A 13,233-nucleotide genomic window follows, 5' to 3' on the forward strand; every position below is an offset into this window, starting at 1 on the left:
TGTCTCTACCATGAGTTTGCACAGTCAATGTGACTTTTTTTTTTTTTTTTTTACAGAAAAAGCCAATGTGACGTTAACTGTGACCCAACACCACCAATATGGTGACTTACTGTGTTGTTAAATAGGCCCTGTAACAATTCCATTTTTTTTGGTCTCTGGCCTCTCTGGTAAGGTGGCTTATAAGGATCAACATGAGGGATTGTCTAATGTTCCTGCCTCCTACCTAGAAAAATCAAGGTTCTCAGCAGCCTTTTGACAGTGTGTGTTAAAGACTTGGAGTAGATAGGGACAGCTGACAGGGAGGGAAAATTGCTGCCAAACTACACAGTGCTGGGCAGTGCTTTATATAGTGCTGTATTGTGCTACATTAAAGTGAATTGTAGTATATTGCAATGTGGGGGGCTATATTGTGAGTACCCCCATGTTCACTGTGCTGTATTGTTTACAGTACATATAGGTGCTGCAGAAGATCCTCTCGGCTACATTTCCAGTCATTGGCAGTGGCTGCCTTTGTGGCACAGCAAACAGGCCAAGCCTCAGTCAGAAGTCATAGGCAGTACTTTTACCATATGACTGCAGACTACTTGGGGTCCTGTAATAAACTCTAAATTGCATTTCACAATACAACCTGCCAGGTGTTTCCCCTATAAAGAATGTGTACTTGTAAAAGTGCTTACATACGTGCAGTGAATTTTTTTTGTACAATATATAATGCCGCTCAATATATCATTATTTTTCTGTGCAATAACACACTCTAATTCTGGTTCCTGATTAACCACTTGCCTACTAGGCACTTACATCCCCTTCCTGCCCATGCCATTTTTCAGCTTTCAGCGCTGTCACACTTTAAATGACACTTGCACGGTCATGCTACACTGTACCCAAACAAATTTTTTATCATTTTCTCCACACAAATAGATCTTTCTTTAGTGGTATTAAATCACTGCTGTTTTTTTTTTTTTTTTTTTTTTTTTTACAAAAAAAAAAAAAAGACCAAAAGTTTGAAAAAAAAAATGTTTTTTACTTTTTTTTTCTGTCAGTAAATTTTGTAACTAAGTTTTCGCCTTCATTGATGTGCGCTGATGAGGCGGCACTGATAGGCTGAACTTGTGGGCATTGACGAGGCGGCACTAATATGCTGCACTTATGGGCACTGATAGGCGGCACGGATAGGCGGGACTGATGGGCACTGATTATTATTATACAGGATTTATATAGCACCAGTTTACGCAGTGCTTTACAACATTAGGGCAGACGGTACAATTACAATACAATTCAATACAGGAGGAATCAGAGAGCCCTGCTCGTTAGAGCTTACAATCTAGGAGGGAGGGTCAAGTTATAAGAAAGGGTAATAGCTGTGGGGGATGAGCTAATGGAGAAAATAGTGCAGTTGTTAGATGGAGGCAGCATAGGCTTCTCTGAAGGGGAAAGTTTTCAGGGATTGCCTAAAAGTGGATAAATTTGGAGACAGTCTGACAGATTGGGGTAGGGAATTCCAGAGGATGGGCGAGGCTCGGGAGAAGTCCTGGAGGTGGATATGGGAGGAGGTGATGAGGGAGCTAGAGAGCAGGAGGTCTTGGGAGGAATGGAGAGGGCGATTAGGTTGGTATTTTGAGACTAGGCTAGTGATGTAGCTGGGGGCAGAGTTGTGGATGGCTTTGTAACTTATTGTTAGTATTTTGAATTTAATTTGTTGGGCGAGTGGCAGCCAATGGAGGGATTGGCAGGGAGGGGTAGCAGACACTGAGCGGTTTGTAAGGTGGATGAGTCTGGCAGCAGCATTCATGATGGACTGAAGGGGGGATAGTCTATTTAAAGATAAGCCAATGAGGAGCAAGTTGCAGTAGTCGAGGCGAGAGATAACCAGGGAGTGAATCAGGAGCTTTGTGGTTTCATTGGTTAGAAAGGGACGTAGTTTAGAGATGTTGCAGAGGTTTAGGTGGAAAGTTTTAGAAAGTGATTGGATGTGGGGCCGAAAGGAGAGTTCAGAATCCAGGATAACACCTAGCACCCTGACATGTGGGGATGGGTGGATGGTTGTGCCATTGCTCTTGACAGACAAGTCAGGGGAAGAGGCGTGGGGGAGGAAATATTATAAGCTCGGTTCTGGACAAGTTGAGTTTGAGGAAGTGGTGTGACATAAGGAGACTGATGGAGTGAGTTGAGGGGTGGAGAGATAGATTTGTGTGTCGTCAGCATAGAAATGATATTGAAAGCCGTGAGAGGCTATCAGCTGACCCAGGGAAGAGGTGTAGATTGAAAATAAAAGAGGTCCAAGAACAGAACCTTGGGGAACCCCGACGGAGAAGGGAAGAGGATTGGAGGAAGTAGAATTGTAAGTGACACTGAAGGTGCGTTGTGATAGGTAGGATGAGAGCCACTGAAGAGCACAGTCACAGAGACTGAGGGAGTAAAGTCTTTTGAGGAGGAGGGGGTGGTCAAAGGTAGCTGAAAGGTCCAGAAGTAGGAGTACAGAATAGCGTGCGTTGGTATTTGCAGTTAGTAGGTCATTTGTGAGTTTTAAAAGAGCAATTTCTGTGGAGTGTTGAGGGCGAAATCCAGATTGATTGAAATCCAGGTCCTTTCCTCAGCTCCCGTGCTGGACATACTTATCTGGCTGACCTCCGGCAGGTGGTATCACATGGCCTAGTATCAGCTCTTATGTGGGTACTTTCAGTTATGGCCGTTTATTGTTCATCATCATCTTTAATCCCTCTACTCCTCCAGTCTGTGGTTATATCAAACTATAATGATTTTTTTTTTTTAATCCCCTTTTTAGTATATGGATGCACTTGCTCCTGATGAGTGGATAGAAGTCCACGAAACGTCGTTGAGCTTATTTTGATGCATCCATCTCATATTTATGATTCTAGATGGTTTTTATTGCTCTACCACCCTGATATAATGTTATGCCTACTCCATTTGGGGGATGTATAATATTTACTTTCTGTGTCATGTTGGTGACTATCCTCAATATGTATGTTGATACTTTGTATTTTATATGCCAATGTGCTATTATGTGTTTATATGGGTTGATCTATGCACTATCTTTAGTCTAATAAAGAATACAATTTTTTACATATGTATATGGTTTTGTCTGGCTCTACCGCACGCACCTCATCTAAAGTCCCACCCCCCCCCCTTTTTTTTGCAAAAGCAACCAGGGATGGAGGCGCAATATTCCCTGTTGCGTCTCATTTAAAGTCCCAAATATTCCCTTTTTTCTTTGAAATCCAGATTGAAGGGGATCAAGAAGATGGGCGACACTGATAGGCATTGATTGACAGCAGTGATGGACATTGATGGGCAGCACTGATTGCCATCACTGACTGGCATCGCTAATGGGCACTGATTGGTGGAACTTGTGGGCAGTGGTGGGCACTGATTGCTGCCACTGGTGGGCACTGATAGCTGGCATTGGTGGGTAATGTTGGGCACTGATTGGTGACAGTGTATTGCACTACTGTAATCAGGGCACTGATGATCAGTGCCCCGATTACATTCCTACATGTCCCCCTGTGAGGAGATGCCGCTGATTGGCTCTCCTCTCCTCACACTGTCAGTGTGAGGCGAGGAGAACCGATTACCGGCACTTCCTTGTTTACATGTGACCAGCTGTGATTGGACAGCCGATCACATGGTTAAAGAGCCGCGGACGCGGCTCTTTACAGAGATCTGGGTCGCGCCATGTCCTAGCAACACGCCACGGGACCCCGAGAGCGGCCGTTCTGGGACGCCGTCATATGACAGCGTCCCAGAACGAGAGCTGTACGGCCCCACCATCATTTGATGGTGGGTAGGCAGCAAGCAGTTAAAGCCTGTCATGCCTCTCCATCTGAAACGGTGGCCTACTAAAGCTGCTTACATAGTGCGCATCGAGTCTGTACAATATTTCTGCATTTTTTCTGTTAAATAATATACTGTATAAGGTAAATATACAGCCTTATTCTGGGACTTTGTTTTTGATAAAATAATATCCAGGTTGCATTGCCATCCCTAAATTTAAATATAAAGTAAAAAAAGTAACAATAACAACCAGTCTATGGCAGCTAAATAGCTCATGCAGACTGACCATACAGTTATCTTTGCTGCTGCCTGCCCTGTCCCTATATTTCCCCCCTCCTGTTAATACTGCCTGCACTGTGTAAGTGTTGACAGCCTTTTTTCTACACTCCTCCTACTCCTCAATGTCAGGACCATCCCTTCAAATTGAGGAAAAGGGTGCATTAGCAATAAAATGGCTGCTATGTACCCCTAGGGAGAAAGAAGAGGAAAAGTTCACTTAGCAACATTCTAAAAAGGAAAATGTGGAACTCTACAAGGATGGAAGCGGGTTTCAAGGAATGTGGAGTTGTGGTTTTTAGTTTTAGTTTTTTAGCACTCTGTTTTGACAGTTTCTTAAATTTTTTTAATGAAGTGTGGGAGTGTGAAAAAAGAAGCACACAAACAATGTCATAAAACAATTTTCCACTGGTCAATTGGTATTAAGTTTAAGGCTTTAGCTTTATTTTTTTTTCGTAAGAGTAAACTTACCTATAGCTTTTAGGATTGTTGTGGCTTCCATATCCACTATCCACTAATTCAGGCCTAATTTTGCAGGATAGAAAAAAAAAATCTAAATCTTAGCCAAAGTTAAAAAAAAGCCTTTTTGTTTTAGATTGTAAAAAATCAGATTGGTGCACTGTTGTACTTGTATATAGGCCAAGCTAAATGTAGAAGTAAACAAATCAATTACACGTACAAAACAGTAGTGTCCCTGAAGTGGTCTGTGAAAATTATACTGTTCCTTACCACCACATGCAGCTTAAGGGAATCTCCCAAACATGTAACAGAAAGCATTACGATTTTCCTGTTTCATCTGCAAAATCACATTTACAGGTAGACCTTCTCCCCACTGTAAGGATTTTTTTATGTATTTTTGCATTTGGTACATATTCTTCATGATGTTGCCCAGCTCTGTGTTTAATAAATCCTTTCAGTCTTAAAAATGGGCAGTCAGGATTTGCAATTTTCAACTTAATGATGGGTCCAATGAATAGCCTGCAAACCGAACCCAGGCCAGTTCGCTCATCCCAACTCACACATAATAAGAAATGCAGATAAATGTAAATTAAATAATGACATGCTATAAGCTGATGTACCTTTTTTTGAATATACGGAACACAGTAGTAAAACCAACACATTTTCTCCCTTTACTGCCCAGAAGTAAAAAGGTATCCTGTATGTGTAGATCAAATATCTTGCCATAAAACTATTGCATTATATATAAAGGATACTCTTCACTATTACGGATGTCCACAACAAGAAGCTTTGGTTTACTGGACTTTGTCTTCTTGATATTCATTTTTCCATGACTGGGTACAGTCAGCTCACACAAGTCGATGAGATCCTCTGCAGAAATTCGAGGCGATACCTCTGACTTTAGCTCACTTAGCTGGATGAGTTCTCTTCCCTGAAAAGAAAAACATATTGGGTATATCAGGTCTATCTGACCTTCTGACAGTTCAACTGATATGATTCTTGCCCATGGATCCAGTAAAAATTCAGTCCACCCAAAAGGTATATTTCAGTTATAGGAGTCTGTAAAAGTGGAAAGATTTACATGATGTAGATGTTGTTTCTGGCTTTGTTCCTGCCCACATATTAGGTTCATGCCCTCTTGTTGATTTCTCCCTAGTAAAAAAGCCTAATGATGAACATAAGCTTCCTTGCAATACCTAAATTGCTCAAGCTCAGGGATCTCACCACCAGAGGCCCCCAGGAGTTCTATAAATATATAAAGTAGATGAACTATCTATTATCCACCAAAATTACGATTTTTTGTTTTCGGTGGACTGACCTTTTAATATATTAGTACAACTCAATCTACATCTGAGTACTTTATATAAAAAGATTGCTGGATTTCCTAGATCAACATCAGAAGCAATTAAAAAATTATTAATATGCTAATACTATGTAATTCTATGATCTGTGCATGCTTGCATAATGAGGCATCTTGTGTCAAAGAGACAAGAGGGCTTAGGCTGACATATACTATGTTGTCAGGATGTATTCAGACCATACGAAAAAGCAGGTGATTTAGAGGTGTGAGTGAGCAAGGCCACACACACAGATGTAAGACTGCACTTTGTGTCACCCACCCCTGTGTAAAGATTAGTAGAACAAGCATTTAAAGAATATTGGAATTCTTAGGCCAATTAACTTTAAAAAGTAGGAGCTAGGAGACTGTGGTATGCAAGCCTTTCATTCTTTTCATTTCTGGAAAACTAGATAAACGTGCTGCTTGACTCAATTTTATTTGCTTGTTTGCTAAGCAACAAGATATCAGTAACAACATCATAGGGAAAAATTGTGTTAAATCTGAGATGACACAAAAGTTATTTCTTACAACATATTAAAGCTTATTAAAACAGATACAATATAAAACAAACAAAAAAGGAGTATGAAACATCTTTAACCACTTAAGGACCGGAAGATTTTCCCCCTTAATGACCAGGACATTTTTTGTGATACGGCACTGCATTGCTTTAACTGACAATTGCGTGGTTGTGCGACGCCGTACACAAACAAAATTGACACCCTTTTTTCCCCACAAATAGAGCTTTCTTTTGGTGTATTTGATCACCTCTGCGTTTTTTTTTTTTTTGCGCTATAAACAAAAAAAGAGCAACAATTTAAAAAAAAAATATATATTTTTTTTTTACTTTTTTCTATAATAAATATCCAAACAAAATATGTAAAAAAACAAATTTCTTCATTAGTTTAGGCCAATATGTATTCTACATAATTTTGGTAAAACAAAAATTGCAATAAGCATATATTGATTGGTTTGCGCAAAAGTTATAGCGTCTACAAAACAGGGGATAGATTTATGGCACTTTTATTATTTATTTTGTACTAGTAATGGCGGCAATCAGCGATTTTTAGCAGACACCTGACATTTCATTTTTGACAATTTTTTGGGAACCAGTGAGATTATTACAGTAATCAGTGCTAAAAATATGCACTGTAATTGTACTAATGAGTAGGGGTTAACACTAGGGGCGATCAACGGATTAAATGTGTTCCCTGGGTGTGTTTACTAACTGTATGGGGGACTGTGTCACTGGGGAAACGCACAGACCCGTCTTCCTGCATAGCAGAAAGACAGGATCTGTGTGATCTCCCCTGTTAGAATGGGGATTTGCCATTGAGTCCGTTCCACCCACTGATTGGCTCCGCCGCAAGCCAGTGGGCGCGCACAAATTGCGAGTCGACGTACAACGACAGCGATTCGCAGGATCGAGCAACATTGCTGCAGTACGACTGCGGTGGCTGGTCCTTAAGTAGTTAATGAAAATACAATAGGAAATGTATATCTGTATATCTCAGTTGAATACATAGTGACATTATTAAGAGAAAAATATAAAATGATCTAAAAATAGATCCTCTTTTTTATAATGGATACCTTCAATTCAGAATCATACTGTGAATATTGTACAATTATCTGCATTCCATAGCATTGTAGAAAATGTGAGCTACAAATATGGCTTTTTAGACCATTAGCTATATATGTACTCTACGGCGTTTATTTAAATTTTGGTTTTGTAGGAACTGCCAGTTGTGATATATTGTACATGATCCTAAAGGCATGTAAACACGATAAGGCTGATTTTCTTATCATTAGTATAGTGCTTCCGACAGCCGAATCCGACTTTTCGGACTGCAAAAACTGAAGGTGCAGGCTAGAAAACACAGAGGCGGTTATTTACGAAAGGCAAATCCACTTTGCACTACAAGTGCAAACTGCACTTGAAATTGCACTGAAAGTGCACTTGGAAGTGCAGTTGCTGTAATCCGAGAGGGACATGCAAGAAGTATAAAAACCAGCATTTTAGCTTGCACATGATTGGATGATAAAATCAGCAGAGCTTCCCTCATTTCAGATCTACCCCTCAGATTTACAGCGACTGCACTTCCAAGTGCACGTTCAGTGCAATTTCAAGTGCACTTTACACTTGTAGTTTGCACTTGTAGTGCAAAGTGGATTTGCCTTTCGTAAATAACCCCCAGAGCTCGATTTTCATTTAATGTGTACAGTAATCGTATGGAACTAATCTTATATAGAAAAAAAATGTGCATGCTCAGAAGCATAGAACAACCCTACACTTTCCTCTTCTACTACCGGAGTACATAGCTATGTTTGCCTTTGTCGGCCAGGAATTTTCATCTACACTGTTCCGACTACATCATGATATGCACTTTTGTGGAAAATCAGACGATCGGTCATGCGATTTTCTCATCGTGTGTACAAGGCTTTATTGTCACATCAGGCCAGACATAAATGCCTCAGTGCTAGTTTTGGGTTTGTTCACACCAATCTGTATGCTATAACACATGCACGCTGGTGTGTGTTGTTTAGCAGCGGTGCAATGAACTGTTATAACGCATGATTACACGGTTTATCAATCTTCACAAAATGACACTTCATTCAACTCTGTGAACAGCACAGCTTTGCTGTGACAGAAGGTGAGGTGCAGTGCACTGTGTAAAAATTAAGACAAGCTGCATTTTTTTTGCAGTGCACCGCAATGCACCTGTATAGCTTCAACAGGTATTGTAGAAAACAACTGTTTTCTGTATGCCCTTGTGTTGAGCCTGTGTTGATCTATGCAGATCAACGGACGTGGTGTGAACGAGCCCTCAAGAGTGCCTGTGCTGTCAAATTAATTGACACAGAAATCTGGGAAAATACACAAGTGCTACCACTGTGACAGGATAATTAGTTCTCCAAATACTTTTAAATACTCATAATCCTGCAGCTTGGATCAGGGACAAAACCTGGGCTTAATTTGAGAAATACATAATATGTAGGCAAGGTTTATACTGAAACCTTTCTTACAATAGTATATTATATAGTTGTTGCAGTACCTGTCCTTAACGTGTTATATTAAACATTGATATGTCCTCAGGAGTTTCTCTGTATAGTAGTTATGACAGAAATTTGGTAATTACTTCTGGAAATGGCTGACTAGTCATACCATAACCCCTGCAGATCAGTAGCTGCCTCAATGTATTCATTGAGGGAACTGCCAAAGAGAAGCTTGCCTTTGAAGGGCATGCACAAAAAGCACCTTTCCCACACAGCTTTAAAGCAGTATTAAACTCAAAAGCAAACATTTATTATATTGCAGCTTACTAATTATTAGATGTGATGGCTGCATTGGTTTTCTTTTTTAGGCTTTATTGCTTCTATTTTCATCTGGTGATCTGGCCACTAAGTCCGTTGTTTTTCAGAAGGGGCATGTGCCCCAGGTGCCAGCAATATGTGCAAAGGGGAGGGGCAGTGCTGGAGCTCAATCACTGCAGTGTTGGGCTGGCCACACATTATACCCTTTCAATTAATATGCAATCAGGCAAGCCCTTGCACTACATAGTTGAAGGTAAATCTAAAGAAAACTGAATAGGAAAATTGTATGGTGTATGGCCAGCTTTACTCCTGTCAGAAGGGCTTTTTCTTCTACTCTGTACCGCCAACTTCAACAATAGCCCTGCAGCTCCAAGGAGGCTGGGCATGTAGCACTTTGCAGGACTGGGTAAATAGCTGGGAGTGAGTGGTAGAGCAGTGCACTTGGGAGGTTGGGTGGAAGGAAGGGGGAGCTCTGTGTACTGGAGGGGTGGGAGGAGCGGGGAGCTCTGTGTACTGGAGGGGTGGGAGGAAGGGGGAGCCCTGTGTACTGGAGGGGTGGGAGGAAAGGAGAGCTCTGTGTACTGGAGGGGTGGGAGGAAAGGAGAGCTCTGTGTACTGGAGGGGTGGGAGGAGGGGGAAGCTCTGTGTACTGGAGGGGTGGGAGGAGGGGGAAGCTCTGTGTAATGGAGGGGTGGGAGGAGGGGGAGCTCTGTACTGGGGAGAACTAGGGAGTGGTGGAGTCTGTACTGGGGGGGGGCTTTGTAGTGAGGAATGGGGGGGGGGGGTCAGAGTTGAGGGAAGAGCTCAAGGAGTTTTGTAGTGGTGTCTCTTTCAGTGACACCATCAACATAGGGACATTTTTTTCTTTTTAGTGACACCACCACACAGTTAAAATTGTTTCCTTCAATGGCACCACCAACGTAGCGACATTTTTTCTTTTCCACTGATGCAGGGGTTTTTTTTTTTTCAGTAACACTACTGACATGGGGACATTTTTTCTTTTCAGTAACACCATAAACACAATGTTTTTTTACTTTTCAGTGACACCAGCAATGTAGGGAAAATGTATTGCTTTTACTGACACCATAGATGCAGGGACATTTTTTCTTTTCAGTGACGCTACCAATGCTGGTGCCTTTTTTCCCCCTTTCAGTGATACCACCAACTTGGGTATTTTTCTTTTCAGTGACACCACCGACGCAGGGATATTTTTTAATTTTAGCCACATTATCAACTCTGACATTCTTTCACTTTCAGTGACACCACCAACTCAGGGACCTTTTTTCCTTTGCAAACGTATTGGTACACCTATATAGAATTTTTTACTAGTACTTTTTCATTGCATGGCACACACATAAACATTTTGGCGTTTGTCACTATTGGCCCTGTCCCCTTCTCCCCTTAAGGGCGGGTTTCCCATCTTCACCCCTGGGCATTGGTTGACCTTGTCCCGACACTGTAAAAGAGTGCTTATGGCTATTAAAGCATCCCTCCAGACGAAGCCACGCGTGTTGGTGGCGTAACGCGTAGAGGTTGAGCCTGGCGTCGGGAATTTTCACTGGATTATGTGAGATGCTGGCTTTTATTATATGCTTGTTTATTACCTAATAAATGTGAGTGCATTTTATGAAGTGGGTCGTGTGCGGTGTGTTGAGCCTAATAACATGGGTATTGCACTATTGGAGGTTGTTTTTCTGTTTGTTGCCTATGACCTATGTATGAGCGGTGTAGAGCCATCTTGGAGAGGGAATTCCATTGTTCTTAAAGGAACCTGAACAACAGAGTTTGGTCCATCAGATTGATCTGCGTGCATGCTTTCTTCACTGTTAGGGGTCTATAATAGAGGTGAGCTTGCACATGACCTGGTGAAAGAAGCACGAGTGGAAAATTGACGTTACACAGTGGTGTCATCTTTATGAAGCACCTTATAAAACAGAGACATTTTTGATTGCACAATTTATAAGAAGCTTTACTATTTATTGCACTAGCTTTTTTGCATTACATGTTTGTTTATGGATTTAATTTGCAGTGGAACTTTATATATATGAAACATTTACCTATTTAGTCATTTATTGTCACTTTTTAGTTATTATTTTAGCTTGATTTAGAGATATCGCTATCACACAATTTAGTATTGATTTTATAAGGATGCAGGGAAACCCTGTTTTACCTTGTCCATGTTGCTGGTTCCCTCTAGGACAGGGGTTCTCAAACTACGGCCCTCCAGCTCTTACGGAACTACACATCCCATGAGGCATTGTAAAACACTGACATTCACAGACATGACTAGCCATGATGGGAATTGTAGTTCCTGAACAACTGGAGGGCCGTAGCTTGAACACCCCTGCTCTAGGACAGTGTTTCTCAATTCCAGTTCTCAAGGCGCACCAAAAGGTCATGTTTTCAGGCCTTTCTATTATTTTTCACAGGTGATTTGATTAGTTTCACTACCATAGTAATTACCACAGCCGTTTCATCTGAGGGAAATCCTGAAAACATGACCTGTTGGTGCTCCTTGAGGACTGGAATTGAGAAACACTGCTCTAGGCTTTGCCTGTCATGGTGAGTGTAACTACCCTTAAAATGGTATTCCGGGTCTGGGTGCCATTGTAATGAACTATGGCCCTGGACCTGTATAGAACTCTGTGGTTACCATACCTGATGCACCATGTGCCAAGTGCAGGAGACAGTGTCTGAAGCAAGTATTACAGGCAAGCCTGACAGTCACTGGGTCCAGGTAAGGGTCATTGATCCAGAAACTGCTAAGGCCTCATGCACACTGCTGCTGATAAACGGACATTTAGGAGCAGTTGGGCATTTTTTTCAACTGCTCCTGAACTCTCCTCTATGTTATCTTATCAGTACATGTACACAGGTTCATTTATAGTAGTTTCTAGGCAGTTGCGTTTAGAGGCTTTCTTTTGGAACCCCAAAAAATGAGTTCAGAAGCTGTGTTTAGAGGCATTTCAAATGCCAAATACGGCTACCCGCGTTTAGGCGCGTTTTCATCTAGTAGCATTTTTAAAGGGAAAGATTTTATTTATTACTTTTGAGCCTTCAAAATGCTAAAAACACACCAAAAACTCAATTATCACTTGATATACCATGTGATATTCCCCTCATCAGCCAATTATGCTGTACAATACACAACTTGCATTACTTGACGCTGAAGTTGAATAGGAATTTCACTCACTCGTCAACCATTGAGAATTTAACCTGATGACCCCCACATTGAGCTTGAGACCCTAATGTCTGGCTGTTTGCATTTCTAGACGGGGTCTAACTTTTTCCAAGAGAACGTCAAAGGTGGCAATTGACATGCGTGTCAAATTAAAAAATCTCTCTGGGTAATTACGCAGCTGAACATATATATTAGAAAGGTATCCTGTGGACATGCGTTGAGCCATCAATGGATGTGTCCAGTAGCGATGAACTCTGGTCCTCTCATGCAATTTTCTACATCTTTGGAGCCTCAGCAAAAGCAACATCAGAAGCATTTCCTCACACTTGCTCATCATGGGATCCATATTAACAAACCAACCAAAAAATAACAGCTAGCTACAAGCACAGAGCTTTCTCAGCTGCTACCCACACTGTTCTCTCACAGAATGGCTGAAATAGTTAATAAATACTTGTTTTTAGGGCTTTCTAATAATTTGGGAGGGTCGCCTGAGGTTACCTTTAGTAAACGCTCCTGAACGCACACGCGGCTAAATGAGGCTTGTAAACGCTGCTAAACACACCCTTTGTTCAGGAGAGGTTGAGAAACGTCCTATGAACATGAAGCCTTATGAGTTATAAAGGCAGCGAACAGTCAGATATTGATAGAGGTGTCAGTGAAAAAGGTAAATAAATCTAGAATCTGGTGAGAAAATAGTACTGAAATCCTTCTCCAAGAGACGGTGTCCATCCTATGGACACCAGCAAAAAACAGGAGCCTATTTACTGTACTGTATGATAAAGCTAAAATGTTTCGGATGAAGTTTCTACACTATCCTGTTAACTCAAAAGCTGTGTGTGCGCTACTACAGTCAGGTCTGCTTATCATTTCAGTTAATACT

The 13,233-nt window shown here is 41.3% G+C and overlaps 1 protein-coding gene across 1 annotated transcript in view; it reads right to left on the minus strand.

Annotated features, from left to right (window-relative positions):
• TBCK (TBC1 domain containing kinase) overlaps positions 1 to 13,233 on the minus strand; it is a 458,935-nt gene that overhangs the window by 42,881 nt on the left and 402,821 nt on the right. Inside the window, exon 24 of the mRNA XM_073601952.1 lies at positions 5,280 to 5,455. Within this exon, the coding sequence (XP_073458053.1) occupies positions 5,280 to 5,455 (176 nt within the window). The remainder of the gene's footprint in view (positions 1 to 5,279; positions 5,456 to 13,233) is intronic.

The sequence above is a fragment of the Aquarana catesbeiana genome, linkage group LG01, assembly GCF_042186555.1.
Source record: "Aquarana catesbeiana isolate 2022-GZ linkage group LG01, ASM4218655v1, whole genome shotgun sequence".
Classification (NCBI taxonomy): domain Eukaryota; kingdom Metazoa; phylum Chordata; class Amphibia; order Anura; family Ranidae; genus Aquarana; species Aquarana catesbeiana.